At 54.9% G+C, this 27,206-nt stretch overlaps 3 protein-coding genes across 7 annotated transcripts in view; 1 reads left to right on the top strand and 2 right to left on the bottom strand.

Moving 5' to 3' along the window:
• MROH1 (maestro heat like repeat family member 1) overlaps positions 1 to 14,963 on the bottom strand; it is a 67,457-nt gene extending 52,494 nt beyond the window's left edge. For all 3 annotated transcript variants that reach the window (XM_079901476.1, XM_079901475.1, XM_079901474.1), the window contains exons 1-3: positions 14,550 to 14,963; positions 1,085 to 1,162; positions 1 to 146 (exon numbers count right to left, since the gene is read on the bottom strand). In XM_079901476.1, the coding sequence (XP_079757602.1) occupies positions 1 to 146; positions 1,085 to 1,162; positions 14,550 to 14,580 (255 nt within the window). In that variant the 5' untranslated portion in view covers positions 14,581 to 14,963. The remainder of the gene's footprint in view (positions 147 to 1,084; positions 1,163 to 14,549) is intronic.
• Positions 93 to 24,796, bottom strand: HGH1 (HGH1 homolog). Of its 3 annotated transcripts, XR_013824511.1 has the most exons (9): positions 23,884 to 24,796; positions 23,711 to 23,811; positions 23,514 to 23,612; positions 23,221 to 23,312; positions 23,010 to 23,132; positions 22,676 to 22,924; positions 2,551 to 2,649; positions 1,085 to 1,162; positions 93 to 146 (listed from the first exon to the last, which is right to left on the bottom strand). XR_013824511.1 is itself a non-coding variant. In XM_079901486.1 (6 exons), the coding sequence occupies exons 1-6, from the start codon at positions 24,507 to 24,509 to the stop codon at positions 22,745 to 22,747; spliced, it is 1,221 nt and encodes a 406-aa protein (XP_079757612.1). In that variant the 5' UTR covers positions 24,510 to 24,796; the 3' UTR covers positions 21,749 to 22,744. The 3 variants fall into 3 exon arrangements, 1 of the variants encoding a protein (XP_079757612.1); XR_013824512.1 differs by lacking the exons at positions 93 to 146; positions 1,085 to 1,162; positions 2,551 to 2,649 and adding an exon at positions 21,749 to 22,101; XM_079901486.1 differs by lacking the exons at positions 93 to 146; positions 1,085 to 1,162; positions 2,551 to 2,649 and having other exon boundaries at positions 21,749 to 22,924.
• Positions 17,511 to 21,669, top strand: LOC307176042 (testis-specific serine/threonine-protein kinase 5-like; the record flags this gene model as incomplete). The annotated part of the gene is given in 11 exon segments (XM_079901790.1): positions 17,511 to 17,722; positions 18,973 to 19,212; positions 19,573 to 19,702; positions 19,869 to 20,080; positions 20,152 to 20,207; positions 20,502 to 20,521; positions 20,525 to 20,622; positions 20,716 to 20,831; positions 21,149 to 21,286; positions 21,360 to 21,536; positions 21,539 to 21,669. Coding segments are annotated over 11 exon segments (1,530 nt in total).
• Positions 24,797 to 27,206: the final 2,410 nt, after the last annotated feature.

Consider the following 27,206-nt stretch of genomic DNA (forward strand, 5'->3'; position numbering starts at 1 on the left):
CTTGTCATGCAGCCGCAGGTGCTCCTCGCAGGCGCGGAGAGCCTCCTCAGGCTGTGACTCTCCGAGGGCGCACAGGGCGCCACACACCTGCTCCTGCACCTGAGGGTCCTTGTCGGTGACAGCGTCCAGCAGAATGGTGAACAGCCCTGCCGTGACAAAGCCCAGTGGCGTAGTCAGGCCCGGCCCCGACCCCACCATCGCTACGCTCAGCCTCTGAGGACTCGGCCCCACAGCTGGAGGAGACCGCCGCGCCGGCCTGGCCGCTTTGCAGCCTCCACTGCACTGGCCGGGATCTCTGGGACCCACTGGCCGCCTGCTCTGAGGTCACTCCAGCCACCTGTACCCCGACCTTCCAGCCCAGGCCACGTCTGCTCCACGTCTCCGGCCCCGCTGGATCCGAGCTCCTATAAAAGGCAGGCGGTGCAGACTCAGGGCCCCTTCGGAAGCTGCCCCAGGTGGCCCTCTGGCCCACACTCTGCCCTGTGCTTGCCAGGCGGCACCCCAGTCCCACCAGCTGCTTTCGCAGACTCCTCACCCTGGCAACTCCCCACACTCAGATCCAGGCCTCCGCCCCACGGACAGGACCCCCCATCCTCAGTGCCCCGAGAGCTCCGGGCGTGTGCCCGCCAGCGGTTCGCAGACCCTCACCCTGGGGATGGAAGCTGTGGGGCAGGAACACCATTCCCAGCCTCTGCCCCGCCCTGGGCCATGCCCTCAGCAAACCACTGGCCCTGGCTGCAAGCAGAGCGGCCAGCCAGAGTGGATGCCGGCCCTGGGGCTTCTGTAAGAAGGGACGAAGGCTCAGGGACCCTCCCACATGGAGCACGAAGCCCCCTGTGCCAGGCAAACGCCGTCCCCCACGCCAGACTGAGCCTGTGGCCAGGTCTGGACCTCTGCGTGAGCATCTGCAGAGACGAGAGCTTTGTTTTCTTTTTTTTTTCTAATGGAAACTTAGAGAAAGTGTGTTCGTGCAAGCGTCATTCCTTCCAAGCACATTTACTCCATGCCACGGGCTCCTCTGTGTCCCAAGCTCAGAAACCGGCAGGCATGACGTGGAGACCTGCCAAGAGCCCCACACACTCACTCTTCACGTATGACTCGCTCATTGCTGTGGCCGTGGCTTCCTCTCGCCCGGTGTGAACATGGACAGCTGTCTTCAAACCTGCAGCAACCAGACGCACAACATTTAAGTCATAAGCCTCCTCAGTTTTCGAGCAGTTACTGTGTTTGTGTAAAACACAAGGTTTAAACAATTTCGCCCTGGGGGAACTGTCTCTGCCACAGTTTGGCTGAAAGGCGTGCGGAGGACGGGAGGCACCGTCCCCTCAATGGTCACCGGCTCTCCTCCACCCCAGCAGCTGTCAGCCCCGCCGATGCGTGGCCGGTCCACCAGGGCTGGTCCTGACTGGCCCACGGTGGCCTGGGCAAGCGTGTTACCACCCCCAGCTACAGCATCTCCCTTCACTCCGTGCGCATCAGGTCTGGTGTCGCTGGCGGTCTGTGCGGAGCAGGGACACCCTCCCTGAGAGCCAAGAGCAACAGCCTTGGTGGCTGCGGGGCTGGGACGCCCCATGCCTGAGATCCTAGCAAAACGTCAAATGAGCCTCCTGCTGGCCGAGAGACTGGGTGGGCAGCACAGGGACCTGGGGGGCTCCCTGGCGCCTGAAACCAACCATCCAAACAGCACACGCCTCGAAGCGCCACTTGCAACAGATGGACCCAAAGGATAAAGCCCATGAAATGCGCAAGCGGCCCCCACTTCAGCACGTGGCCACATGCTCTGCCCTACGGCACACTCTCCGAGGACCTGTACGGTGCTGCTTTCTCACACTAGTGTCCTCGATTTGCTGCTCACCACCCTTCATTCCCCAGTCACCACCTATTCAGAAAAGGCTGAAGGTGGAGGCAGCAAAGGAGAGACGCCTGGCCTTGCTCCCGAGCATGGAGGATGCGCTCATTTGGTTGCGGCCACACGGGAAGGGGGCAGTGAGAAGTCACCTAATGCGGGGACAGGGTTAGGGGGTGGAAATAAAAATAAGTGAGAGGGCTTCCCTGGTGGCGCAGTGGTTGAGAGTCCGCCTGCCGAGGCAGGGGACACGGGTTCGATCCCTGGTCCGGGAAGATCCCACATGCCGCAGAGCAACTAAGCCCGTGCGCCACAACTACTGAGCCTGTGCGCCTAGAGCCCGTGAGCCACAACTACTGAGCCTGCATGCTGCAACTACTGAGCCTGCGCACCTAGAGCCCGTGCTCCGCAAGGAGAGAAGCCACTGCAATGAGAAGCCCATGCACCACAACGAAGAGTAGCCCCGGCTCTCTGCAACTAGAGAAATCCCGCGCACAGCAACGAAGACCCAATGCAACCAAAAATTAATTAATTAATTAATTAATTTTTAAAAATAAGTGAGAATTCTAGATCAAGAAGGCACACTGGTCCTAAGCATTCACCCATCCCACCAAAACCTCAGTGAAATGACAGAAAAGATGCATGTTTTAAAAGAACAAACCCACAAGAGCACTAGAAAACAAGAAAAGATAAAATTAGCAGACCAGAAGCTTCCAGGAATCCCAGGCAGACAGAAAGCAGATGGAGAGGACTGGTTTGAAGCCGGTGGCATCAGCAAGGTGTTTCCCCTTTCTGGAAAGCATCTGAAAATAACAAGGAAAACAAGAAATAAAAACACACGTTCCACTGGCAGCACAGCAAGAAGGTGGCAGAAACCGCCCCCCTGAAACGCTGAAAGGCGGAAGCGCCACAGCCAGCAGGCAGGTGGGAGGTGCACCGGCCGCAGGCTTCAGAAAGCCCACAGGACACTTCTCAGAGGCAGGCGCCCCCGCACACGGAACCCACATCCTGAGTTCCCAGAACCGGTCTGAGTTTACAAGGCAAGCAGCCAGTTCCTGGGGCAGAGGCTTTGCCCTGTGGAAAGATACAGCTATGTCCACGCCTCAGAGCGAAGGGGCTAACCAGCTCCAGCTGGAACATCCTTCACACAAGTGCAGACAGCTGTGCTCACTCGGCTCGAGTCGCAGCAAACGCAAACAAGCGCAAGAGACGTGAGCCCCCAGCCCACCCGGGAGGGAGGGACCCGTCTGCCACCTCGACCGAAACAACTAAGAAACTGAACGAAACACGTGAAGCCATAGTTCTCAGGCTGTTGGTCAACAGGAAACGAAGGGCAGGAAACCCTGAGGCCACTCCAGCTCGTCACCTACAGGGCACATCCAGCTGAGGACACTCAGGAAGGCCCAGAGTTAGGACGGGGAGCATCTCGGGAGGCCTGGGTCTTGCTGGAGTTTGGAGGGTCTAGTGCCAGAGAGAAGTCCAGAGACCTGCAGAGGGTCCCCTGGCCACTCAGTTGACTTGCTGGCCAGCACAGGGGCAACAGAATAATGTCCCCAAAGATGCCCATGCCCTCATCCCCAGAATGTGAATATGTTACCTTATCTGGCAAAGGGACTTAGCAGATGGGATTAAGGGTACAGACCTTGAGGTGGAGAAATTACCCTGGATTATGTGGGTGAGACCAGCCTAAGTTCTTAAAAGCAGAGAACCTTTCCCAGCTGTGTCAGAGAGCTGAGATGGAAAAACAGGGAGAAAATCAAAGCATGGGAAGAAAACCCACCATGGCTGGCTTTGAAGATGGAGGAAGGAGGCTCTGAGCCAATGAATGTGGGCACCTATAGAAGCTGGGAACAACCCTCAGCTTACAGTCAGCAAGAAGACACGGACTTTGGTCCTACAGCCATAAAGAACCAAATTCTGCCAACAATCTGAAACAGCAGGAAACAGATCCTCCCCAGAGTCCCCAGAAAGGAGCACAGCCCTAGCAACCCAATTAGAGCCCCATGAGATCCACGTCAGCCTTCTGATCTTAAGAACTTTAAGATCATGAATATGTGTTGTTTAAGCCACTAAGTTTGTAGTAATTTGTTACAACAGCAATAGAAAACCAATACAAGCACGATGTTTAAGAAGAAATTACAGGGGCTTCCCTGGTGGCGCAGTGGTTAAGAATCCGCCTGCCAATGCAGGGCACACGGGTTCGAGCCCTGGTCTGGGAAGATCCCACATCCCGTGGAGCAACTATGCCCGTGCGCCACAACTACTGAGCCTGTGCTCTAGAGCCCGCGAGGCACAACTACTGAGCCCGCGTGCCACAACTACTGAAGGCCACGTGCCTAGAGCCCGAGCTCTGCAACAAGAAAAGCCACCACAATGAGAAGCCTGCGCACCGCAACGAAGAGTAGCCCCCGCTCGCCTCAACTAGAGAAAGCTGCGCGCAGCAACGAAGACCCAATGCGGCCAAAATAAATAAATAAATTTATTTTTAAAGAAAAAAGAAGAAGAAATTACGCAAGGCCAGGAAAGGAGCCACCCAAAAGGATTAGCAGCAAATAATCCCTGGAGCTCACAATGAGGCAGGAATGGGCCTGCTCCCAGCAATCGGGGGAAACACCACAACTCACAGGGTTCTGGGAAGGGCACTAAAAAAGATTTCAGCTCAGTAAAGAAGTAAAATTAGGGAGTTCCTTGATGGCCTAGTGGTTAGGATTCCAGGCTTTCGCTGCCACGGCCCGGGTTCAATCCCGCAAACTGTGCCATGCAGCCAAAAAAAGACAAAGAAAAAAAACAAGTAAGATTAGCCCGACGCTAAATGCCATTCTGGTTTCACCTAACAAAGCTAAAAGCAAGACCTGAAAAGATCAAACTGTTCCCAAATAACTTAGCCACAACCCAGCACAAAGCTTGAGAATAGTAATAGGAACACAAAAACATCTAGCACTAACAAAGTAAAATTACAATGTCTGTCATCCAATCAAAAATTACCAGGCAGGGACTTCCCTCGTGGTGCAGTGGTTAAGAATCTGCCTGCCAATGCAGGGGACACGGGTTCGATCCCTCGTCCGGGAAGATCCCACATGCCACGGAGCAGCTAAGCCGGTGCGCCACAACTACTGAGCCCACGTGCCACAACTACTGAGCCTGCATGCCACAACTACTGAAGCCTGCACGCCTAGAGCCTGTGCTCCGCAACAAGAGAAGCCACCACAATGAGAATCCCGTGCACCGCAACGAAGAGTAGCCCCCACTCGCCGCAACTACAGAAAGCCTGCGCAGAGCAACGCAGACCCAACGCGGCCAAAAGTAAATAAATTTATTAAAGAAAAGAAATTACCAGACATGCAAACAGGCAAGAAAACTCAACTCATAATGAGGATGAATCAATCAATAGACACTGACCCAGAAATGATGCAGAGGAAAGAATTAGTAGTTAAGGACATTTAGATTATAATTGCATTTCATATATTCAAGAAACCACAGGGAACACTGAGTATGTTAACATAAAGAGGCTAAAGTACAAGAATGGGAAAAGAAAAACAAGGCTGACAACTAGTCATAAAAAAGCTGGAGTGACTATATTAATAGTAGACAAAGTGGATTACAGAGACACAACAATTCTAAGCATTTATGCACCTAATAACAGAGCTTCAAAATACACAAAATCAAACCTAATAAAAATGCAAGGAGAAAGAGACAAATCCAAAATACAGTAGAAATTCAGCACCCCTCTGTCTGTAATTGTCAGAACAAGTGTACAGAAAATTGCTAAAGGTACAGGAGACCTGAACAATACTGTCAACCAACTTAAGTAGTATTTATAGAACACTGTATTCATTAACAGTAGAATATGTATTTTTTCCAAAATCACATGAAACATTTACCAAGACTGACCATATTCTGAGCAATAAAACAAGTCTCAATAAGCCTAAAAGAATTCGAGTCATACAAAGTATGCTCTCTGAGCACAGGGAGTTAAATTCGAAATCAATAAGAGAAAGCTATCTGAGAAATCCCCAAGTATTTAGAAACTGCTTAATATGCTTCAAAATAATGCATGAGTCAAAAAAGAAATCAAAAATGAAATTAGAAAGCATTTTGAAGTGAATGAAAATGAAGACATCAAAATTGGTGGGAAATGTATAGCACTAAATGTCTGTATTAGAAAAGAAGAATGACTTTGTGAATCTGAATAAAAGAAACCTAATTTAGCAGGGAGTGCGGAGGCCAGAGTGGGAGCTCCTGTGCACTGCCACTCCAGGTGAATCACAGACCCAACAGGAAGAGTCATGACTTGCATTCCCCGCAGGAAGATGTCTCTACTTTAGGACCCTGGCAAGAGGAAGGAAGATCTCTCCTTGCCCGGCAACAAGCCCAGCAGATGGGAACCCTCTCAGCTCAGGCACTGGGAAGCCATCACCATCCTGAACTCTCCCATCCCTCCGGTGGACTTTCCTTCAGAGCAGCCCCTCCCAACTTCCTCCTTTTTCTCTGCAAAGTAACTTCCTCTCCTTTGTTTGCTGGACTAGCCTATAGTTTTTGCTATACCATGGCTGCAATTCTCTGCTATTCCCAAATAAACACATTTTGCTGGTAAAATAACTGGCTGTTTTAGTTTTAAGGTCAACAACATCAAATTCCACCTTAAGGGACTCCCCTCGTGGCGCAGCGGTTAAGAATCTGTCTGCTCGGGGCTTCCCTGGTGGCGCAGTGGTTGAGAGTCCGCCTGCCGATGCAGGGGACACGGGTTCGAGCCCTGGTCTGGGAAGATTCCACATGCCACGGAGCAACTAAGCCCATGCACCACAACTACTAAGCCTGCACTCTAGAGCCTGCGAGTCACAACTACTAAGCCCGCGTGCCACAACTACTGAAGCCCGTGTGCCTAGACCCCGTGCTCCACAACAAGAGAAGCCACCACAATGAGAAGCCTGCGTGCCGCAATGAAGAGTAGCTCCCGCTCGCCGCAACTAGAGAAAACCCACGTGCAGCAACGAAGACACAACACAGCCAAATAAATAAATAAATTTATTAAAAAAAAAATTCCACCTTAAGAAACTAGACACTCAAAAGAAGCAAAAGGAAATAATAAGTATCAGTACATAAATCAAAGAAATAAAAACAAAGAATAGAAAAAAAAATCAAAGTACCAAAGCCTAGTTATTTGAGAAGATCAATAAATTTGATAACCTCCAGCCTGACTGATCAGGAAAAAGAGAGAAAACACAAATTACCAATCTTAAGAATGAGAATGGTGACATCACTACAGATTCTACAGATATTAAAAGGATAGTAAGAATATATTCTGAATAACTTTTTGCCAGTAAATTGGACAACTTAAAAGAAATAGACAAGTCAATTATATCTCAATAAAAAATTATAAAAATTTAAAAAATAAGGGCTTCCCTGGTGGCGCAGTGGTTGAGAGTCCGCCTGCCGATGCAGGAGACACGGGTTCGTGCCCCGGTCCGGGAGGATCCCACATGCCGCGGAGTGGCTGGGCCCGTGAGCCATGGCCACTGAGCCTGCACATCCGGAGGCTGTGCTCCACAACGGAAAAGGCCACAACAGTGAGAGGCCTGCATACTGCCAAAAAAAAAAAAAAATTTAAAAAATAAGAGAAATAGGGCTTCCCTGGTGGCACAGTGGTTGGGGGTCCGCCTGCCGATGCTGGGGACGTGGGTTAGTGCCCCGGTCCGGGAGGATCCCACATGCCGCAGAGCGGCTGGGCCCGTGAGCCATGGCCACTGAGCCTGCGCGTCCGGAGCCTGTGCTCCGCAACGAGAGAGGCCACAGAAGTGACAGGCCCACGTACCGCAAAAAATAAGTAAATAAGAGAAATAGACAAGTTCCTTGAAAGACAGACTGTCAAACCTCACTCAAGAAAAAACAGATAACCTAAATAGCCCTATATCTAATAAAGAAATTGAACTTGTAGTTAAAAGCCTTCCCACAGAGAAAACTCTAGGCCTAGATGACTTCCCTGGGGAATTCTGTCAAACATTTAAGGAAGAAACAATACCAACTATATACAAATTCTTCCAGGAAAACTGAAAATAAAAAGCACTTACCAAGACTTCCCTGGTGGCACAGTGGTTAAGAATCCACCTGCCAATGCAGGGGACACGGGTTCGAGCCCTGGTCCGGGAAGATTCCACATGCCACGGAGCAAGTAAGCCTGTGCACCGCAACTACTGAGCCTGCGCTCTAGAGCCCACGAGCCACAACTACTGAGCCCGCACACCACAACTACTGAAGCCCGCACACCTAGGGCCCGTGCTCTGCAACAAGAGAAGCCACCACAATAAGCCCGCGCACCGCAACAAAGAGTAGCCCCTGCTCGCCGCAACTAGAGAAAGCCCGCGCGCAGCAACGAAGACCCAATGCGGCCAAAACTAAATAACGAACTAAATAAAAACACTTACCAACTGATTCTCTGAGGCCAGCATAACTCTGATAACAAAACCAGACACAGATACTACAAATAATGAAAACTATAGACCAACATCCCTCATAGACACAAAATTTCTTGACAATATTTTATCAAATCATATCCAACATGTAAAAAGGATAATACATCATGACTAAATTGGGTTTATCCTATGAATGCAAGGTTGGTTGAGTATTTTTAAGTGCAGCCAATGTAAGTCACATTAACAGACCAAAAAATAAAAACCATATAATCATCTCAATAAATGCAGAAAAAGCATTTGCCACAATCCAATATCCACTTATAATAAAAATTATCAACAAACAGGAATAGAAGGGAACTTCCACAACCTGACAAAGAGCACCTAAGGGAAACCTATAAGAACATCCTTAATGGTAAAAGACTAAATGCAATCCCTGTAAGATGGGGGACAAGGCAAGGATGTCTGCTCTCACCCATTCTATTCACTGTCATACTGGAGGCTCTAGCCTATGCAACAAGGCAAGGAAAACAATAATATAAGGCATCCAAATTGAAAAAGAAGTAAAACTGTTTTTATTCACAGATGATGTGGCCATCTATGCAGAAAATCCTACAGAACCTACAAGTGGAACCAGATCAATAAGTCAGCTAGCAAGATCACAGGATATAAAATTAACATTAAAAAAGCAACGTATGGGGCTTCCTTGGTGGTGCAGTGGTTAAGAATCCACCTGCCAATGCAGGGGACATGGGTTCGATCCCTGGTCTGGGAAGATCCCACATGCCACAGAGTAACTAAGCCTGTGCACCACAACTACTGAGCCCGCACTCTAGAGTCCACGAGCCACAACTACTGAGCCCGCAAGCCACAACTACTGAGCCCACGTGCCACGACTACTGAAGCCCGCACACCTAGAGCCCGTGCTCCGCAACAAGAGAAGCCACCTTAGTGAGGAGCCCACGCACCGTAATGAAGAGTAGCACCCACTCGCCTCAACTAGAGAAAGCCTGCACACAGCAACGAAGACCCAACACAGGCAAAAATAAATAAATTTAAAAAAAATTAAGAACAATAAAGCAACTGTATTTCCATATACTAACAATAAACAAAAATTGAAAAAGCCACACCATTTGCCACTGAGCAAAAATTATATGAAATATTTGGGGATAAATTTGACAAAAGGTGGACCTGGTGAGAGATAGTAAAGAAAACTTAAATAAATGGAGAGAAATACGGTACAAGGATATCAACTTTTTACAAATGCATCTACGGATTGAAGTCATTCCCAATCAAAATCCCAGAATGTTTTTTGTAGAAATTGACAGACTGATTCTAAACTCATATGGAAATGCAAAGGACCTAGAATAGCCAAGACAACTCTGAAAAAAAGCAAACCAAAACTAAACTGGAGAACTTACACTACCTGACTTCAGGACTTATATGTCCAGTTTTCAACAAAGGTACAAAGGCAACTGAGTGGAGAAGAGATAGTCTTTCAACAAACAGTACTGAACTGGACACCCACATACAATAAGTAAACTCCAATCTATACCTCACGCCACACACAAAAACTCCAAATGACCCACAGATCTAAATGTGAAACTTAAAACTATAAAACTTCTGGAAAGAAACATAGAAGAAAATATCCATGACTGACACCAAAAGCAAAATCTATAAAAGAAAAACTTGATAAACTGACATTTGTCCAAGCACTGCTCTTTGAATATGCTGCTAAGGGAGTGGCAACTGAACGAGTGAGCACCTCTAAGGCCACCACTCAGCGACAGACATGCCATGATCAACGTCAGCGGCCCCCCACCCTCCTCGCTCCACCCCCACACTGCACAGCAGACAGCAGATGCCCTGCTCCTTCTCTGAGAGCTGATCCCTGGCGGCCGCCTCACCTAACCCTGCCTTTGGCCACTTCCTCCACGCTGAGTGCTGGCCTTTGTCAAACGCAGGTCACATCACGTCACACCGCTTCTCACTGATCTTCACTGTTGCCCACAGAATCAAACCAACACCTTCAACGAGGGCTGTCGCAACCTAGACCCAAACCCCTCTCTGCTTCTCTCTCGCCCCTCACGCTGCAGGCGTCCAGCACCTGAACGCCCTGGGCCAGGGCTTCGGCTCTCGCACCTCTGCTTCTGTTGGTCCCTACAAGTACCCTGCCCCGCCCTGCCCCCTCCACCCCGGGAAACCCACTCATTCCTCAAGGGCCAGTCCCTTAGCGCACCCCTCCAGCGGGTGACCCAGTGTTCCTGCGGCCCTGGCTCCTACGGGGACTGTGGCATCAGTTCCAAACAATGACAGTTGTGCGTGCCAGTCCGCTCCAGCGCACTGTGAGTGGGGAGAAAAGTTGTGGTTTATATCCTTAGTATGCACGCAATTTCAAAAAACAAACAAAAGCTGTTCATTGAAGGAAAAGACCCAAAATCCTCCCATAAGACTCAATATTATACAACTATCAATTTTCCTTCATCTACAAATATGTGAGTCGGGCTACTGGAGGGTACTTGATAAAATGGTTCCAAAGTTCATATGGAAGAATCAACAGACAAAAGTAGCCAACTAAATTCTGAAAAGTATGTGAACAGGATTTGTTCTATGTTGTGTTAAAACGTATTAAAAGGCTACCGTAATTAAAACTATGCTATTGTTCTAAGAAGAGGTGAACAGATCAACAGAACTGTACAGAAAGTCCAGAAATAAACACCAGTAAGGAAGAAAAGGAAGATTTTAAATAATGAAGACAGATTAGCCAATAGTGTTGGAACAGCTAGTTAGGCACTTAGGGAAAAAAATTAGTCTTCCCTACATCTTTCCTTACCCCAAAATAAATGCTAGATGGATATAAGTGTTACATGTAAAAATGAAATGTAAGTCCTAAGTAGAAAATACAAGTACACATTTTAGAGTCTTGGAGTAGGAAAGGACTTTCTAAGCCAGACACAAAAACCCACACACCTTGATGAATGTTGTTCAGTTGGACTATATAAAATTTTTTAATTTCTGAAAGTCAAAAACACACATAAATTGAAGACCACATCCATACACATACACCTAAGCCCACAACCCCACACTCTCACAACTCACCGCATCCTCAGTGGAGCATAAAGTAACTAAAAGACAAAGCAGGTCCAACCGTTCATAACCGTTCATAATCAAGAGGCGAATCTGTCTCCTACTAACACGCAAAGGAGCCCATCCGCACCAACAAGACGAACAAGAAGGAGGGCGGTATGCAGACGGCCAGTCCAGGACTGGGCTCTGCCCGCGTCACGAGTGAGCCGCTGGGAGTGAGGCCTGCACACAGCTGCGCTCTGCCAGCACCAGACGTTGTCAGTGCTGTGGCCACCACACAGGTGCGGACAACCAGCAGAGCCTGTGGAGTGTCCCCCACAAGCCCAAATGGTCGCGCTGCGTGACGGGATCATCCACCTCTCGACCTCCGTCTACAGAAGCCCTCCCGTGAGTGCAGATGTTAGAAAACACACGTGTCAATCAGGGATCTGGTTAGACTTTTTAAAAAACAAGCACTGGAAAAAGGTGGCTGTCAAGTAAGTATAAACTACCTGGCTGGTGGAAGAGCCGGGCTTGACCGGTTTTGTAAGTTTCCACCTGCTGCCCCTGCCCCAGGCCAGGAGGTCTGTGGAGCAGACAGACCTGTGAGCACAGAGCTGACGGCAAATCGAGGTGAACACGCTGCAGGGGAAGGGGGTGCAGAGACGGGGACGGGTCTGGGAGGCTCCCCGCGTCCCACAGGATGCACTGAAGAGGCACCATCTCCTTTAATCTGCACGGCCAAGCAGGTCTGCGAGGCACGTGCTGTCAGCAGCTGGTCAGCGATGGGGCGGGACTTCCGCCGGGACTGGCTCCTGCACTGCCCTCCTCCACACCTGCCCAGATGCTCCCAGCACAGGGCACGGAGCAGGGCCAACAGGGTCCTCCTTCCCACGCTGGACGCGCTGTGGGTGAGCGCGGAAGCAGCTCCCTCCTCCCTCTCCCACCCCTCCTCCTCGCTCACCTGTACTCAGCATTCATTCAATGGCATTTAGTAATGCCCACTAGGTGCTGCCCCCACCCACAGAGCCCCTGGCCTGAAAGATGCCCACTTGTATTATGGCTGCCACATGAACTGGCACACGCTAACAGAGGTGCTGGGCCAACTTTGCTGAGCCGGAGAGGGGTCAGAAGTGCGTGTGGGAGGCCAAGGAGGCCACACACAGCCCAGCCCAGAGGCAGCCAGGAGCTGGTCTGGAGGGTAGGTGTGTGAGGGGAGACTGGGAAGTCAGGAGGCCCTGGGGGGTCGCAGGAACTCCCCACCCCCACCCACGCACAAGGCCCAGGGTCTTCCCCTCTTAGCACAGGAGCTAGAGAAGGAATCAGCTTCCAGAGTCACCGACAAGAACCTGGGCAGATGACCCAGGAAGCACAGTCCTTTGAGAACACCGTTTCTCAACATAAGCCATGCCAAGCGGTGTCCCCCCAGAACTGGGTGGCCCTCCAGCTCAGTGGAGAAAGCACGTTTCTCACGACGTCCAGCAGCCACCATTCCTTGAGCACCGAGCAGGAGCCTTCCTGGGGCCCTACCTCGAGAAGATCAAGTAACTCAGCTCCACGAAGGGGCTCACGAGATCTGGGGCTGCTGATCACAGACAAGCAGCGAGCCGGCTGCCCACCTGGGCCTCGGTGGACCCTGGTCCGAACTAAGCACAGACACCTGCTTCCAGGCACAGGCGGCAGCTGTGAAGGTGAGGGAGCCGGCAAGCAGCCACGGGCTCCACCTCTGATCCCCTGAGGGCCCTCAGCAGGCAGCAAACAGCCCTGGAGGAGTGAGAAACTGCAAGACGCAGGTCCAAACAATCCACCGCAGCATGGACGTCGGTGTCAAGGTAACCAAGACAGCTCAACTCCAGGTGATCCTATTCTGACACCAAAGAGAGACGAGAGACACGTGCTTGCGTGAGCCATGATGGCCGAAGACCCTGCTGACAACAGCATCCCCAGGCCCTTTGGCTGCCAGGACCACAGGGGCAACCACGTCACAATCATGCCACCACTCAAGTGTCCCACACTGATGATTCCCGCATGGGTCTCCTGGGGCCCAGCGCCTGCTGGCCTTCTCCATCTGGACCACCATCGCCACGCACACTCAACGGCTCTAACACCATCGTCACCCCGACTTCTCCCCGACCCCCACCTCACCTGCCTCTTTTCCTGTATCATCGTGCACTCAGCTACGTGGGTCAGAGGTCAGCATCACCCCCTCCTGTTCCTCTATCTCCCTTCCCACACCCTACAGTGACTCACTGACCACCTTCTTCCCCACCTCTACCACCATCCCTTTCCAGGGTGGTCCCCTCAGCCAGCCTCCACCCCAACCCCACCTGCCCCTCGCACCAGGCAGCCGCTCCCGCTTACATCCCCACACCCGCCCCCTCTGCCCCCCGCACCCCTTTGTGCCTCACTGCCCTTGAGCTTACCAGTCAGCCCCGCCCCCACCCCGGCTGGGCCGGCAACGGGGAACCTCAGGCCCTAGCTGTGCTGGCGCTCCAGGAAAACCAGAACCCAAACTTGGGCCTAAGGGCCCAGGGGCTGACTGGGAGCCAGCCCTGGCCTAGCACCACGGAGCTCTCACCTGGATTGAGAGCGGGACGTCCTGCAGCCCTCCAGCTTCACGCCTACCTTACATGACCAGTAATCCTCAGGACTGTGGACAAAGTACCTCCCTGCTCTACAGTCAAAGAGAAGATGGAACGAATACAACGGCCCCTGCGCGTTGGGACTCTCGGGTTTAGGCTTAGCTTCCCATAGGGAGGACCCCGTTTTCCCCCCGGGGAAGCAAGGGCGTGAACCACACGCCTCCGGAGTGACAGGCGCTAGGACTGGGGACCGAGCGCCCCCCAGGGAGGAGACGGGCACAGAGACCAGGTACTCCGAGTCCCACCCTGGGAGGGCACGGGCACGGGGGCCGGGCTCCCCATGCCGTTGCGACGAAGAATGTGAGCGGCTCGGCTCCCAGGGCGCTCTTCCGGGTTGTGACGCGGAAAATGCGGCTCCGCGCGCAGCTGGGCGCACCTGAGCCCGGGGAAGGGGGTGGGCTCGGCCCCGCGACGCCCGGGACCCTTTCCGCGCTCGCCCGGTGACCTTGGAGAGGCGCCCCCTGACTCGGTTTCCCGCGGCGGCCTGGCCAAGGGGGCGGCCCGAGAGTCCGCAGCCCAGGCTTCCCCGAGGGGCGCCTCGCCGAGTTACCGCCGCCAGCCCCGATCCCGGGCCCCGACCCCACTTACCTGAGGAGCCGCGGCAGCCGCAGCCCGGCATCCGCCCTCCCGCCTGCCGCTGACTGGAGTGGGCGGGGCCACGCGGCGAGGCCACCACCCCCCCGCCAACCGTGGCCCGGCGCGCGGCAGCCCGGCCCCGCCCCCAAGCGATCTCTGCGCTCACTGGTCGGAGGTGCGTCCCTCTCGCCCTCTCCACCCGGTCCCCCGAACCCCAGAGAGTGAGAGTGCGCAAACTCCGACTCGCGCTCGGCCCCGCCCCCTGCCGCCCCGTGACCGCCACACCTGACTGTTGGGCGCCAGTAGGGCAGCCCTGTCGGCCTCAAGGCGTGCGGCCGGCCACTGCGCAGGCGCAGGACGCGGCTCCCTTCCCACTCTGCTGTGTCCTCGTACGACATTTACACCGCGATGATCCCGGCACACAGACACCGCCCCACATACCGGGAGAGGCATCGGCGACGCCGGCTCGGCGCGTCAGTGCGCCCAAAGCCGGTCCTCTCACAAGCACATACCTGTCCAGGTACGCACGCCAGGTGGGCCTGACCGGGACACACACAGGCACTGTCATGCCCTATATCTCTCACACATGCACACACACTGAACACCCAACCAACACCCGAGAGACCCAGGGCCGAGGATCCCTCCGCAAAAAGGTACACACACGCAAACTGGAGGCACACGTCCAGTATGCCAACAGACCGTGGGAATCAAGATGAGCAGCCATAGGGCTTCCCTGGTGGCGCAGTGGTTGAGAGTCCGCCTGCCGATGCAGGGGACACGGGTTCGTGCCCCGGTCCGGGGGGATCCCACATGCCGCGGAGCGGCTGGGCCCGTGAGCCATGGCCGCTGAGCCTGCGCGTCCGGAGCTTGTGCTACGCAACGGGAGAGGCCATGACAATGAGAGGCCCGCGTACCGCAAAAAAAAAAAAAAAAAAAAAAAAAAAGATGAGCAGGCATCAATGAAACTCCTAGGGACTTCCCCGGTGGCCCAATGGTTAAGAACCCACCTGCCAATGCAGGAGACACGGGTTCCGGGTTTCAGCCCTGATCCGGGAAGATCCCACATGCAGCGGAGCAACTAAGCCCGTGCACCACAACTACTGAGCCTGCGCCCCAGAGCCCGCGAGCCACAACTACTGAGCCCGCAAGCTGCAACTACTGAAACCAAGCACCTAGAGCCCATGCTCCGCAACAAAGAGAAGCCACCACAATGAGAAGCCTGCGCACCACAACCAAGAGTAGCCCTCGCTCCCACAACTAGAGAAAAGCCCAGGCCCAGCAACAAAGACCCAGCGCAGCCAAAAATAAATAAATTAAATAAATAAATAAATTTATTTATTTATTTTAAAAAATAAAACTCCTAGAAGAGAACATAGGCAAAACATTCTCTGACATAAATCGTACCAATGTTTTCTTAGGTCAGTCTTCCAAGGCAATAAAAGTAAAAGCAGGGCTTCCCTTGTGGCGCAGCGGTTGAGAGTCCGCCTGCTGATGCAGGGGACACGGGTTCGTGTCCCGGTCCGGGAGGATCCCACGTGCCGCGGAGCGGCTGGGCCCGTGAGCCATGGCCGCTGAGCCTGCGCGTCTGGAGCCTGTGCTCCGCAACGGGAGAGGCCATGACAGTGAGAGGCCCGCGTACCACAAAAAAAAAAAAAAAAAAAAGTAAAAGCAAAAATAAATAAATGGGACCTAATCAAACTTAAAAGCTTTGAAACCATAAACAAAACAAAAAGACATCCTATGGAATGGCAGAAAATATTTGCAAATGATGCGACCAACAAGGGCTTTATTTCCAGAACATACAAACAGCTCATAGAAATCCATAAAAAAAAAAAACCCCAATCGAAAAATGCACAGAAAGGACATCCCTGGTGGCGCAGTGGTTAAGAATCCGCCTGCCAATGCAGGGGACATGGGTTCGAGCCCTGGTCCGGGAAGATGCCACATGCTGCGGAGCAACTAAGCCCGTGCACCACAACTACTGAGGCTGTGCTCCAGAGTCCGCAAGCCACAACTACTGAGCCCACGTGCCACAACTACTGAAGCCAGCATGCCTAGAGCCCATGCTCTGCAATAAGAGAAGCCACTGCAATGAGAAGCCTGCACACCACGACGAAGAGTAGCCCTGGCTCACCACAACTAGAGAAAGCCTGCAGGCAGCAACGAAGACCCAACTCAGTCAAAAGTAAAATAAATAAAATAAATACACTTATTTTTTTTAAATGCACAGAAGACGTTTCTCCAAAGACATACAGATGGCCAATAGGCACATGAAAAGATACTCAACATTGCTAATTATTAGAGAAATGCAAATCAAAACTGCAATAAGGTACCACCTGACACCAGTCAGAATGGCCATCATTAAAAAGTCTACAAATAACAAATGCTGGAGAGGGTGTGGAGAAAAGGGAACCCTCCTACACTGTTGGTGTGAATGTGAAGTGGTGCAGCCACTATGGCAAACAGTATGGGGGTTCCTCAAAAAACCCAAAATAGAGTTGCCATATGAGCCAGCAATCCCACTCTTGGGCATATATTTGGAGTAAACTATAAGTTGAAAAGATACATGCACCTCAGTGTTAATAGCAGCACTATTTACAACAGCCAAGACATGGAAGCATCCTAAGTGTCCACTGACAGATGAATGGATAAAGAAGATGTGGCACATGTATACAATGGAATACTATTCAACCATAAAAAAGGATGAAATAATGGCATTTGCAGGGACATGGATGGACCTAGAGATTATCATGCTAAGTGAAGTAAGTCAGAAAGAGAAAGACAAATATAACGTTACCCTCCCCTTGAAATACCTGGCGCAGCTTCTCTTTTCCTAACCCCCAGGTCAGTAGCAAACCAGTTAGTTTGCCCATATTTTCTATACTCCAGGCAGTTTGCTAGACAAGGGCTGTGGGTGAGCAACGGAATATCAAACACCAGCCTTGTTCTCAAGCAGCTCACAGTCCAACAGGGATGACAAAATGTGCCGCAGCAGTTCAATTCCAAGCATTCCGAGGCTCTCCCTGCAGCGGGAGCACCCTGCGGACCGTGGATCCCGGCGGGGACAAGTCCAGTCCCCAGCCACTGCCAGGACGGCAGCCCCCAGCCACTGTGCCATCCAGCTCACAGAAGAGAGACTACGACTTGGGCCTCAGTTGTGTCGTCTGGAAAGGGGGCATCGCTTGGTGTTACTCAGATTTGAAATCCTGGGTGTGAACTGCCTACCACAGGACAGGCATGTCGGGTGCGGTCTGTGCACAGGAGCAGGACTCTGGGAGCTGGTAGTTGCCCCTTAGAACAGCACCTGGCTCACAGCAGGCACTTAGGAAACATTGGCTCCCCATGGTAAAGGCACTCACAGAAGACTCCAGGGGCCAGGAGAAGGGAGGGACCATGCTGGCGCATCTCTCCTGGAGCTGGGGTTTGAGGTGGACCCAGGCGGGGGCGAGGGTTACTTGCTTGCTTGGGAATGTGTCATCAAGTGTGTAGACAGCTCTGGGGGAAAGGCCTCTGCAGCAGGTCTTGGCCTGAGCAGAAGCTTCCAGGCCTGAGCAGAGGAAGGCTGGGTGGCTTTGGGAATTCTCTGGCTGGCCAGTGGTTTTTTTGTTTGTTTGTTTTTGTTTTTTGGCTGCGTTGGGTCTTCAGTGTTGCGCGTGGGCTTCCTCTAGTTGCGGCGAGCAGGGACTACTCTTCGTTGCAGTGCGTGGGCTTCTCATTGCAGTGGCTTCTCTAATTGGGGAACAGACTCTAGGCGCGTGGGCTTCAGTAGTGGTGGTTCGTGGGCTCTAGAACACAGGCTCAGTAGTTATGGCGCACGGGCTTAGTTGCTCCGTGGCATGTGGGATCTTCCTGGACCAGAGATTGAACCGGGGTCCCCTGCATTGGCAGGCGGATTCTTAACCGCTGCGCCACCAGGGAAGTCCCCAGGCCAGTGGATGTGACTTGGCACTTTCACTGCCAAAGGCCTGGATTCAATCCCTGGACAGGGAAATAAGATCCTGCAAGCCTCACAGCACCGTCCAAAAAACGCCTCTTTTGGCCCTTGGGGTTCTCACCCCAGAGAATGGGCCTCAGGCAGGGCAGGGCTGGTTCCAGCAAGATGTTCTTAGGGCAAGCAAGTCCTGGGGGATAGGACACCCCCTCCGAGGGCGCACTGCAGGTGCAGCTATAGAACCTTCCACTCTAGAATCTGCCCCCGCTACCCCAGAGCCTGCCTTCCCCGTGCCAGTCTATGGTTGTGCAGCTGTGTTAGCCTCCCACCCCGAGTTCTCAGTCCTGGGCCCTCCCGTGTCTCTGCCCCAGTCCCAGGAAGACTTCAGAAACTCGGCTGCAGCCTTGAGGGGGCGCAGGTCCCAGCTGGCCTCCTGCAGCCCCATCACCCCTGTCCCGCTAACAGGTCAGGCCTCAGTCACGCCTCCCGCCCCCCATCCCCAAGGCCCTGCGGTGAGCTGGATGGCCCCAACCCCTTCCGCAGTGCCCTGACCTCCGGAAGGTCAGACCAGACCTTCATGGACCAGAGAGCCTTCATGGAGCAGGTATGCGAATGCAGGGACAACAGCTACCCGCCTTCCTCCAAGAAGATCGGCTCTGGGGCCTTCTCCAAAGTCTACCTGGCCTATGCCACGCAGGAGCGCGCACAGCACAACTCCAAGCTGGCCTCTGACCTGCGGGGTACGTGCCACACCACAGAGAGGCAGGCCACCTCCTCCCCATGGGGTGGGGGATCCGTGGTTCACCCTCCAGCCCAGCCCTGAGGCCCCTGTCCTAACCCCACTCAGGCACTTTCCAGGTGCTCTGGCCCCCTCCTGGTCCTGCATCCTCCCTGAAGGCCAAGGCTCGGGCAGGCTGATCACTCCCAGTTCCTGGACCCCTTGAACACATAAGTGCCTGGGACAGGAGTGAGCAGGAGACCAGAGCGGCCCCCCAAGGACGCTGCTCACCGAGCCTTGCCCCGGCCAAGTTCAGCAACATGCACAAAGGCCACAGGGCCTGCTCTGCCACATCCCGCCCCCGAGGGGCTCTGGTCTTCGCACAGTGACCACCCTCCACTCCCGCAGGTGGCTATCAAGATCGTCTCCACCGCTGAGGCCTCTGTGGAGTTCTCCTGCAAGTTCCTGCCCTGTGAGATCTCGTCACTCAGTGCTACCTACAAGCACCTGAACGTGGTGGGCAGAGACCCCAAGACATCCTGGTCCCCTCCTGCCCAGCCCAGGCCTGCCGCCTTCCCCTCCTGGGACCCTTACGCTCGAGCCCAGCCCCATCCTGAGACCCCAATCCAGTGCACCTGACGGCCCCTCCTCGGGGTGATGGCAGGCGGGCGGGATCCAGTAGGTGCAGCTCTACGAGACCTACCGGAACAGCTGGCGCGCCTACTTGGTGCTGGAGCCAGCGGCCCGTGGTGACCTGCCGGAGCACATCAATGCCGTGTCCGACGACTGCCGCTGCCCGGGGCTGGAGCAGGGGGCCCACAGGCTGTGCCGGCAGCTAGCCAGTGCTGCGGCGCACTGCCCCAGCTCAGGCATGGCAGTTGAGGGCGCCGCCCAGCCCACCCGCCCACCACATGGAGAGAGCCGCCTGAGCTCAGGCCCAGCCTCACCTCCGCTTCCCCATGCAGGGACCTAAAGTGTGAGAACATCCTGCTAGATGACCGAGGCTTCCTAAAGCTGAGCGGTGAGCCCGCGGCCCAGCCCGCAACCCTGCCCCCAGCCTGCGCCAACTGACTGAGGTCTTCGACTTCTGAGGGCCACACATTCCCCACTCTCGCCCCAGCCAGGCACCCAGTGTCTACACTGGCTTGCTCCAAACTTCTGACCCCAGTCTGCCTTGTCCTTCAATCCCCCTAGGAGGCCTACACCCCACCCTCGCCCAGAGCCACACTTGCAGTCACCCCACACACCCCATGCCCACCACAGGAGCCCACTTACACCCCGCCCCCCCCCCGCCCTCCCTGTATGCCCCCTGCAGACTTCGGCTTTGCCAATCGGTAGGGGCTTAAGAACTCGCGGCTGAGCACCTTCTGTGGCTCTGTGGCCTACACAGCCCTGGAGGTCCTCACAAGCAAGTACAGCGGGGAGCAGGCTGACCCGTGGAGCCGGGGAGCGCCACCTCACGGGCTCCAGGACCCCTAGGGAGGGGAGGGGAGGGGAGGGGGCACGCCCTGGGAAGCCCACGCCCCCAGAGGTGTCATCCTCTACGCCATGGTGACCGGGAACCTGCCCTGCAAGGAGCGCCAGCCCCACCGCATGCGGTACCTGATGCGCCAGGGCCCCACCTTACGGCCAGGCCTGTCCCCAGGTGAGCGCCTCCACCCTGTGTCCCTCCCCGGTCCCAGCCCGCACCCAGGTGGGCGGCAAGAGAGAGCTGGGTCCAGAGAGGTGGAAATGTGTTGGTGGCCCCGCTAAGCCTGAACCCTGCGCTAGCCCAGGGCAGGGCGCCTCACCTCTCTCTGCCTGTCTCCCCACGTGTGAAACACGGACACCCTACGGCCGTTTGGGAAGACTGAACGGGATGACACCTCCAAGCTGCCAGCACTGTTGGCCGCGATGGCTGCGGGCTGGGGCGCGAGAGGGCAGTGGCACCTGTAGGCCGCATCCTTGAGCCCTCACCCGCAGAGTGCCAGGACCTGATCCGAGGCCTGCGCCAGCTGCGCCCGCGAGCGCGCCTGGGCCTGCAGCAGGTGGCCGCGCAGCACGGGAGGCTGCCCGCCGCACATACGCTCTTCCGCACCGTGCTCGGCGGCGTCACACCAGGTGCTGCACGCCCACCAGTGTGGGCAGGTGGGCGGCTCCTCAGCGCCCCACCTGACCCTCCCACTCCGGTCAGTTGCAAAGAAGCCCGAGGAGTGTGAGCTCCCAACGTCCCCGGACAACGTGGAGCCCAGCGCGGACTCAGATCCCCCAAGGCCGCTCCTGCACCTGCGGCGACCCCAGCAACAGTGCACCCCCCTTGAGAGTGCCTCTGGTCCGGCGCCCGAGCCCACGGAGTCTCCCCCGAGACGAGGCGCGACCCTGCCGGGCTGGGACTCTGGAGCACGGAGACGGCCAGTCGCGCGGCGAGCCCCTCCAGGCGTCCGCTGTCGCCACGCCCCATGTCTGCCATCCGGACCGTGCCTGGACACCACCTGGTTAACTGAGGGCGGGCGGGACGGCGGGGGCAAGGCCAAACAGAGCGTTTATTCTGTGGAGCCAACGGCGTGGACTTCTCAACGCGGGAAGAGGGCCGCGGGCCTTGGGGCATCTGCAAAACAGTCCACACACCTCCAGGCCAGAGCTTTCACTTATCTGGGGGGAGGGAGGGAAGAGAGAGGGGACCGCAGAGGAGGGAGGCACCCGGCACCCATGAAGAAGCCAGCCTTGATGGGCGTGCCAGGGGACGGTCTCCAGCTTTGGAGGGTGGTCAGGGGAAAGAAGAGCCCAGGGCAAGGCTGCAGGCACATCAGGGAGGCTCTCAGCTCGGCAGGCGAGGGGCTCTGGGGAGCTGAGGCTCAGGCAGGCTGACCAGCGAGAGGGCCCAGCTAGCGGGGGAGAGCGAGGGCATCAGCTCAGTCCAGGACTGGGAAATAGGACTTGAGGAGCTTGCAAAGAGCGGAGGGCAGGTTTGGGCACAGGTCAAGTGGAAAGGTGGGGAGCATGAAGGGGAGGCAACGCCCAGCAAGTGCTCCGAGGACAGGCCACAGGGGTGCAGCCCTGGCTAGACCCCACGACAGGCTGTGGCTGGTGAAAACCTCAACAGGTGAGCCCTTTGAGGCTGGGTCTCCGGCAGGGCCCCAGGATGGAGGGGCCTGGGGTGGGACTGGTACCAAGGGGCACTGCAAGCACCTGGGTGCCCCCCTATGCCCAGACCCCCGTAGCACCGTTGGGACTGGGAAGCTCCAGCTAGCCCCTCGGGCTTGCAGTGTTTTTCTGTCCGGCCCTGCTGGCCATCCCCGTGGAGATACCTGAGCAAGTCACAGGGTTGGGCCAGCTCTGGCTGAACAGTCCTCCTCTGAGCAACCAGCCTTCTTGCTGGAGCCAACAGGGCACAGGGAGGCACCCTCAACCCTCAGCAAAGACCTGGAGCTTAAGAACAGCTCTGCTTCTCAGCAAGGCGCACCCTCAGAGCCAGGGGACCCAGAGGCCTGCGGGCGGCTGCACACAGACCCGGTCTGGGAGGCCTGGACGGATGGCGAGCAGAGGTGGGCCCAGGGCTGGCGGCAGGCTGCGCGGGCCTCAGGTGGGTGCAGCTCCCTCTGCGTGCGTCTCTGGGGCCACAGCTCCAGCTGCTGCCGCACCGCTCGCGCTGCTCTGCTCCTGGCGGTCCTGCTGCTGCAGCTGTCGCTCAATATCCTCAGGTACTTGCACCTCCAGCAGGTTTTCCATGCCATGCTCTGGCTCATCCCCAATGAGGACCTGCCAGCAGGGCAGGCAGGAGAAGCAGGTGAGCAGCTGGCTGGCACACTGTGGACATCCACCACTCCCCCAACCCTGCACCCACCTGGATGAGTTTCTCACAAGTCACCCGCACATCGGGCTCTGGCTCCCAGTTGTGCAGCTCGCGCAGGATCAAGTAGGCTCCCTGGTCCCTCACCTGCTTCCGACCAGGTGCCGTGGCCGTCAGCTGGGAGAGGGCAGAGATCATCCAGACATCAGTGTGCTAACATGTAAGCGTGTGGGGGTGACATTAATGCAGCAGCACGCCGGCTCACCAGCATGATGGCCTCAATGAGCATCTTGCGGATGTCGGCATCAGGATCTCGCTGCTTGTCTTGTGGCAGGTATTGCAGGTCAACGGGCAGCCCTAGGAGTGAATTCACTGGGTCCCTATGCTGGCCCCTGGTCTGCTAGGCAAGACCCTGCCATTGTAAGGCCCATCTGTGTTCAGCAACTCCCTGCTAGAAGGTTTCAGAAGGGGCCCTGATCTGGACACTTCCTTCTGCCTCTCCCCCACTGGCCTCCCCTCCTGCCAGACCAACCCTGAGGCTCGACCCAAGCCACTCACGCTCCATCTCCTCCTCGGAGAAGTCCTCAGGCCCAGCCAGGGGCAGTAGCAAGTAGGGGAGAATGTCCACCTCAGGCCCAAGCAACCACTCATGGTGTCCTGGGGAGAAACAGGAATGGAGGCCAGTCCAGAGGGGCCCCAGGGTCCAGTCTATTCCTCCCACTCCCCGACACGGCAACTTCCTCACCACCACTCACGGTGCTCGAAGCAGCAGTTTCGCAGTGTCCCCACCACCCCGCCCCTGCGCACCGAGGAGTCCGGGTATTGGGTAAGGGGCAGCAGCCGCTGGACCACGCACCTGGAGGGAAAAACCACTCAGTGCCGTCCCTGCTCATTTCCACGCCCTCCCCGCGAGCGCCCTGGGCTTCACCTGTCGTGATTCAGCAGGAAAGCGCGCGTCGCAGGACGCTGGCTGAGGTTGGAGAGCATCGGCCCCAAGTAGTGCAGGGGCGCGCGGGCGTTGTAGCCGGGAGTGCACAGCGCGAGCACCAGCCGCTCCAGGCCCGACTCCCCGGGCTCAGCGGCCGCCAGCGCCGCCATCAGCGCAGTACATGGCACCGGCTCGCGGCTGAGGTTAGCCAGCACGGCGGCCGCCTCCTCGGCCCAGGGCCACTGTGGGTCCAAAGCGCAGCCCAGCAGGCGGGCAGGTAGTCCGGGCTCGGCCGCCAGCAGCGGCTCGTGCAGACCAGGGTCGGCGGCCAAATTGACTAGCGCGCGAGCGGCGTCTCGGGCCGGGGCGGGAGGAGGGGCCACCGCCAGCTCGACCAGAGCCCGCAGCAGTGCCGCCTGGCCGGCCAGCAGCGTGCGGCCGGGCCCCGAGCCGGTCAGCGCCAGCACATGCTGCGCCGCCGCCGCCTGCAGGTCAGCCCGCGCCCCGAGCGCCAGGAAAGGCAGCAGCTTCGCCGCCTCCGCCTTCGGGCCGGCCTCCACTATCGGCGACCCTACAGAGGCGAGGCCACCGGCTGACCCACCCACGACCCCTTCGTCCTCCCGCATGCTTGTCGGCGTGCTCCGCTGCGCAAGCTCAGCTTTGCGATGCGCCTACAGGCGGGCAGCGGCCCCGCTCACCAGGGTACCGGAAGCCCCGGTGACCAATCCGAGGCTACCGACTCCGCGCAAGGGGCGGGACCGGCGCGCGGAGGCGGGGCCACGCCAAGGCCCGGGGGATTGTGGGATTGGTTGCCGGCCAGAAGCCGGGGACCTCGGGCTCTGCGCGGTGGTGGGGGTCGTGCAGGGACAAGTTTTGGGCCCCGGCATGGCACCGTCCCTTGGGGGTCCTGCCAGCCGCTGATAGCAGACCGATTACATTCCCTCTTCCTTCATGATTGGCAAACATCCGTCTTCGCGGGAAGAAAAGCAGGATCAATTACAGTGATTGCCTTTCTAGTGTATCCCTGGCATACTCTCCGTTTGATCGTGATATATTTTCGGTTTTATATATGGTTGTATTCAGTTTAAGAAAAAAAAAAATTTTTTTAATTTTTGGCTGTGTTGGGTCTTTGTTGCTGCGCGCGGGCTCTCTCTAGTTGCGGCGAGCGGGGGCTACTCTTCGTCCGGGTGCAGCGGGCTTCTCATTGCGATGGTTTCTCCGTCTCGGTGCGCGGGCTCTAGGCGCGCGGGCTCAGTAGTTGTGGCGCACGGGCTTAGTTGCATCTGCGGCATGTGGGAATCTTCCCGGACCAGGGCTCGAACCCGTGTCCCTTTACATTGGCACGCGGCTTCTTAACCACTGCGCCACCACGGAAGACCTTATTGGTCTTGTTAAAGAACCACCTTTTGGATTCATTTCTTTATTGTTTTCTTTTTCAAGTTTATTGATTTCTACTTTGACCTTACTGTTTCCTTTCTTCTGGTTACTTTGAGTTTAATTTACTGTTCTTTTTCTAGTTTCTTAAGGTAGAAGCTGAGGTCATTGATTTGAAACCTTTCTTCTTTTCTAATATAGGGGTTTCCCCACAATTATTACCTGACTCATGGGTTATTTGTTATGTACTTTACTTTTACATAGGTTATAAGCCTCTTAATAGATATTATTTTTGTTTCACACTAAGGGCTAGGACAAAGCCTCTAGGGGCAGTGATGCCCAGAAGAGCCACTTACAGGGAAAAATATGGCCCTGAAGTCAGGAGGTCATAACGTCCAAGAGCCGGGACTTGCCCCGCCTGAGACCCATAGCCTCAATCCCAACCTAAACTTTCCTGAAAGTCCCATGGAAATTGAGGAAGAGGATGGATGAGTCCAAGGACGTGCCACCTCTCCAAGGCAACCACATGCTCGGGACACACAGATCCCGGCCAGGCCGTAAGAGTTGAAAATTCCTCAAGGTATGGAATTAGAATATTGTGGATAACCTAGGTAAATGATGCCCTCTGGTGGGTACTTTTGACTGAGACAGAAATGTGCACCTTCAGGGCCCACTTGCGTGAGCAGGGGACTAATGAGCAGGCCCGTGATTTGACTGCGTCAAGGATGTGTTTACAGTAATCAGCAGCTAGGGAGCCTTAAATATGCCCACGGTGAATTAAAAGATCCAAAGTGTTTGGAAGTGATTTCAAAGTTAAAGGTACAAGAACTGTACAAAGAACCCCCTTATAGCCTTGACCCAGAGACCTCAAATTCCCAGGTCACCCCTGTAATGACCTTTGTCTCACCTCTTGTGTCCAGGTGGGAACAGCTCTTCATGCCCTTGACACAGACCACCGGCCAGCTATTGTGGAGCACGTTCCTCGATTTGTATTTGTCTGGTTGGCTCCTGATTAGATTCAGGTTGTACATTTCTGGCAGGAATGCTCTGGAGGAAATCCTGGGTTCTTTTCATCCTGTCCAATCAGGTGGCACAACGTCAGTGTGTCTCAGCGCGGGAGAGGCTTATTTTGATTACTTAATTATGATGGAGTGGCCCAAGCTTCTTCCCTGTCAGGTTACTCTTTTTCTTCTTGTATTTAGTAAGTATTTTATGGGGGGGTACTTTGAGGCTATGTAAACACTCCGTTCCTCATCCACCCTTCACTCCCTCGTTTTTGCATGTATTGTTTTTTTTCTCTGAATTAGTTATTACTGTGATGGTTTCCAAATGGCTATTTTCTAATTTTATCATTTATTGTAGGGAAAAAAGCTTTCTCTTTACCTATTTATGTCAATGAAGTCTCATGGATTCCTAGTTTATTCATAGAAATATAATACTTTACTGTCATTATTTTGATCCTCAGTTTGGCCAGTGGAAGCCCCTTTAAGGAGGCTCCTGTGTGTTTTTATTTATTTATTTTTAAAATTTATTTATTTATTTATTTTTGGCTGTGTTGGGTCTTCGTTGCCGTGCGTGGGTTTTCTCTAGTTGCGGCGAGCAGGGGCTACTCTTGGTTGCGATGTGCGGCCTTCTCATTGTGGTGGCTTCTCGTTGCGGAGCACAGGCTCTAGGCACGCAGGCTTCAGTAGTTGTGGCATGTGGGCTCAGTAGTTGTGGCGAGCTCTAGAGCTCAGGCTCAGTAGTTGTGACGCACGGGCTTAGTGGCTCCGTGGCATGTGGGATCTTCCCGGACCAGGGCTGGAACCTGTGTCCCTTGTATTGGCAGGCAGATTCTTAACCACTGTGCCACCAGGGAAGCCCTTCTCTGTTTTTTTGGTGGTTTTTTTAATTTTTAAATTTTGTTTTATTTTTATTTATTTATTTTTGGCTGCGTTGGGTCTTTGTTG

The sequence above is a fragment of the Stenella coeruleoalba genome, assembly GCF_951394435.1.
Source record: "Stenella coeruleoalba genome assembly, chromosome: 17".
NCBI lineage: Eukaryota > Metazoa > Chordata > Mammalia > Artiodactyla > Delphinidae > Stenella > Stenella coeruleoalba.

Bases quoted from the DNA above. Each gene is read 5' to 3' on its own strand.
- HGH1 (XM_079901486.1), bottom strand. From the start codon at position 24,509: ATGCGGGAGGACGAAGGGGTCGTGGGTGGGTCAGCCGGTGGCCTCGCC. The intron at 23,613-23,710 runs GTGAGTGGTGGT...GTTTCTCCCCAG, and splicing joins AAACTGCTGCTTCGAGCACC to GACACCATGAGTGGTTGCTT. The intron at 22,925-23,009 runs GTGGGTGCAGGG...CCCTGCTGGCAG, and splicing joins CTTGTGAGAAACTCATCCAG to GTCCTCATTGGGGATGAGCC.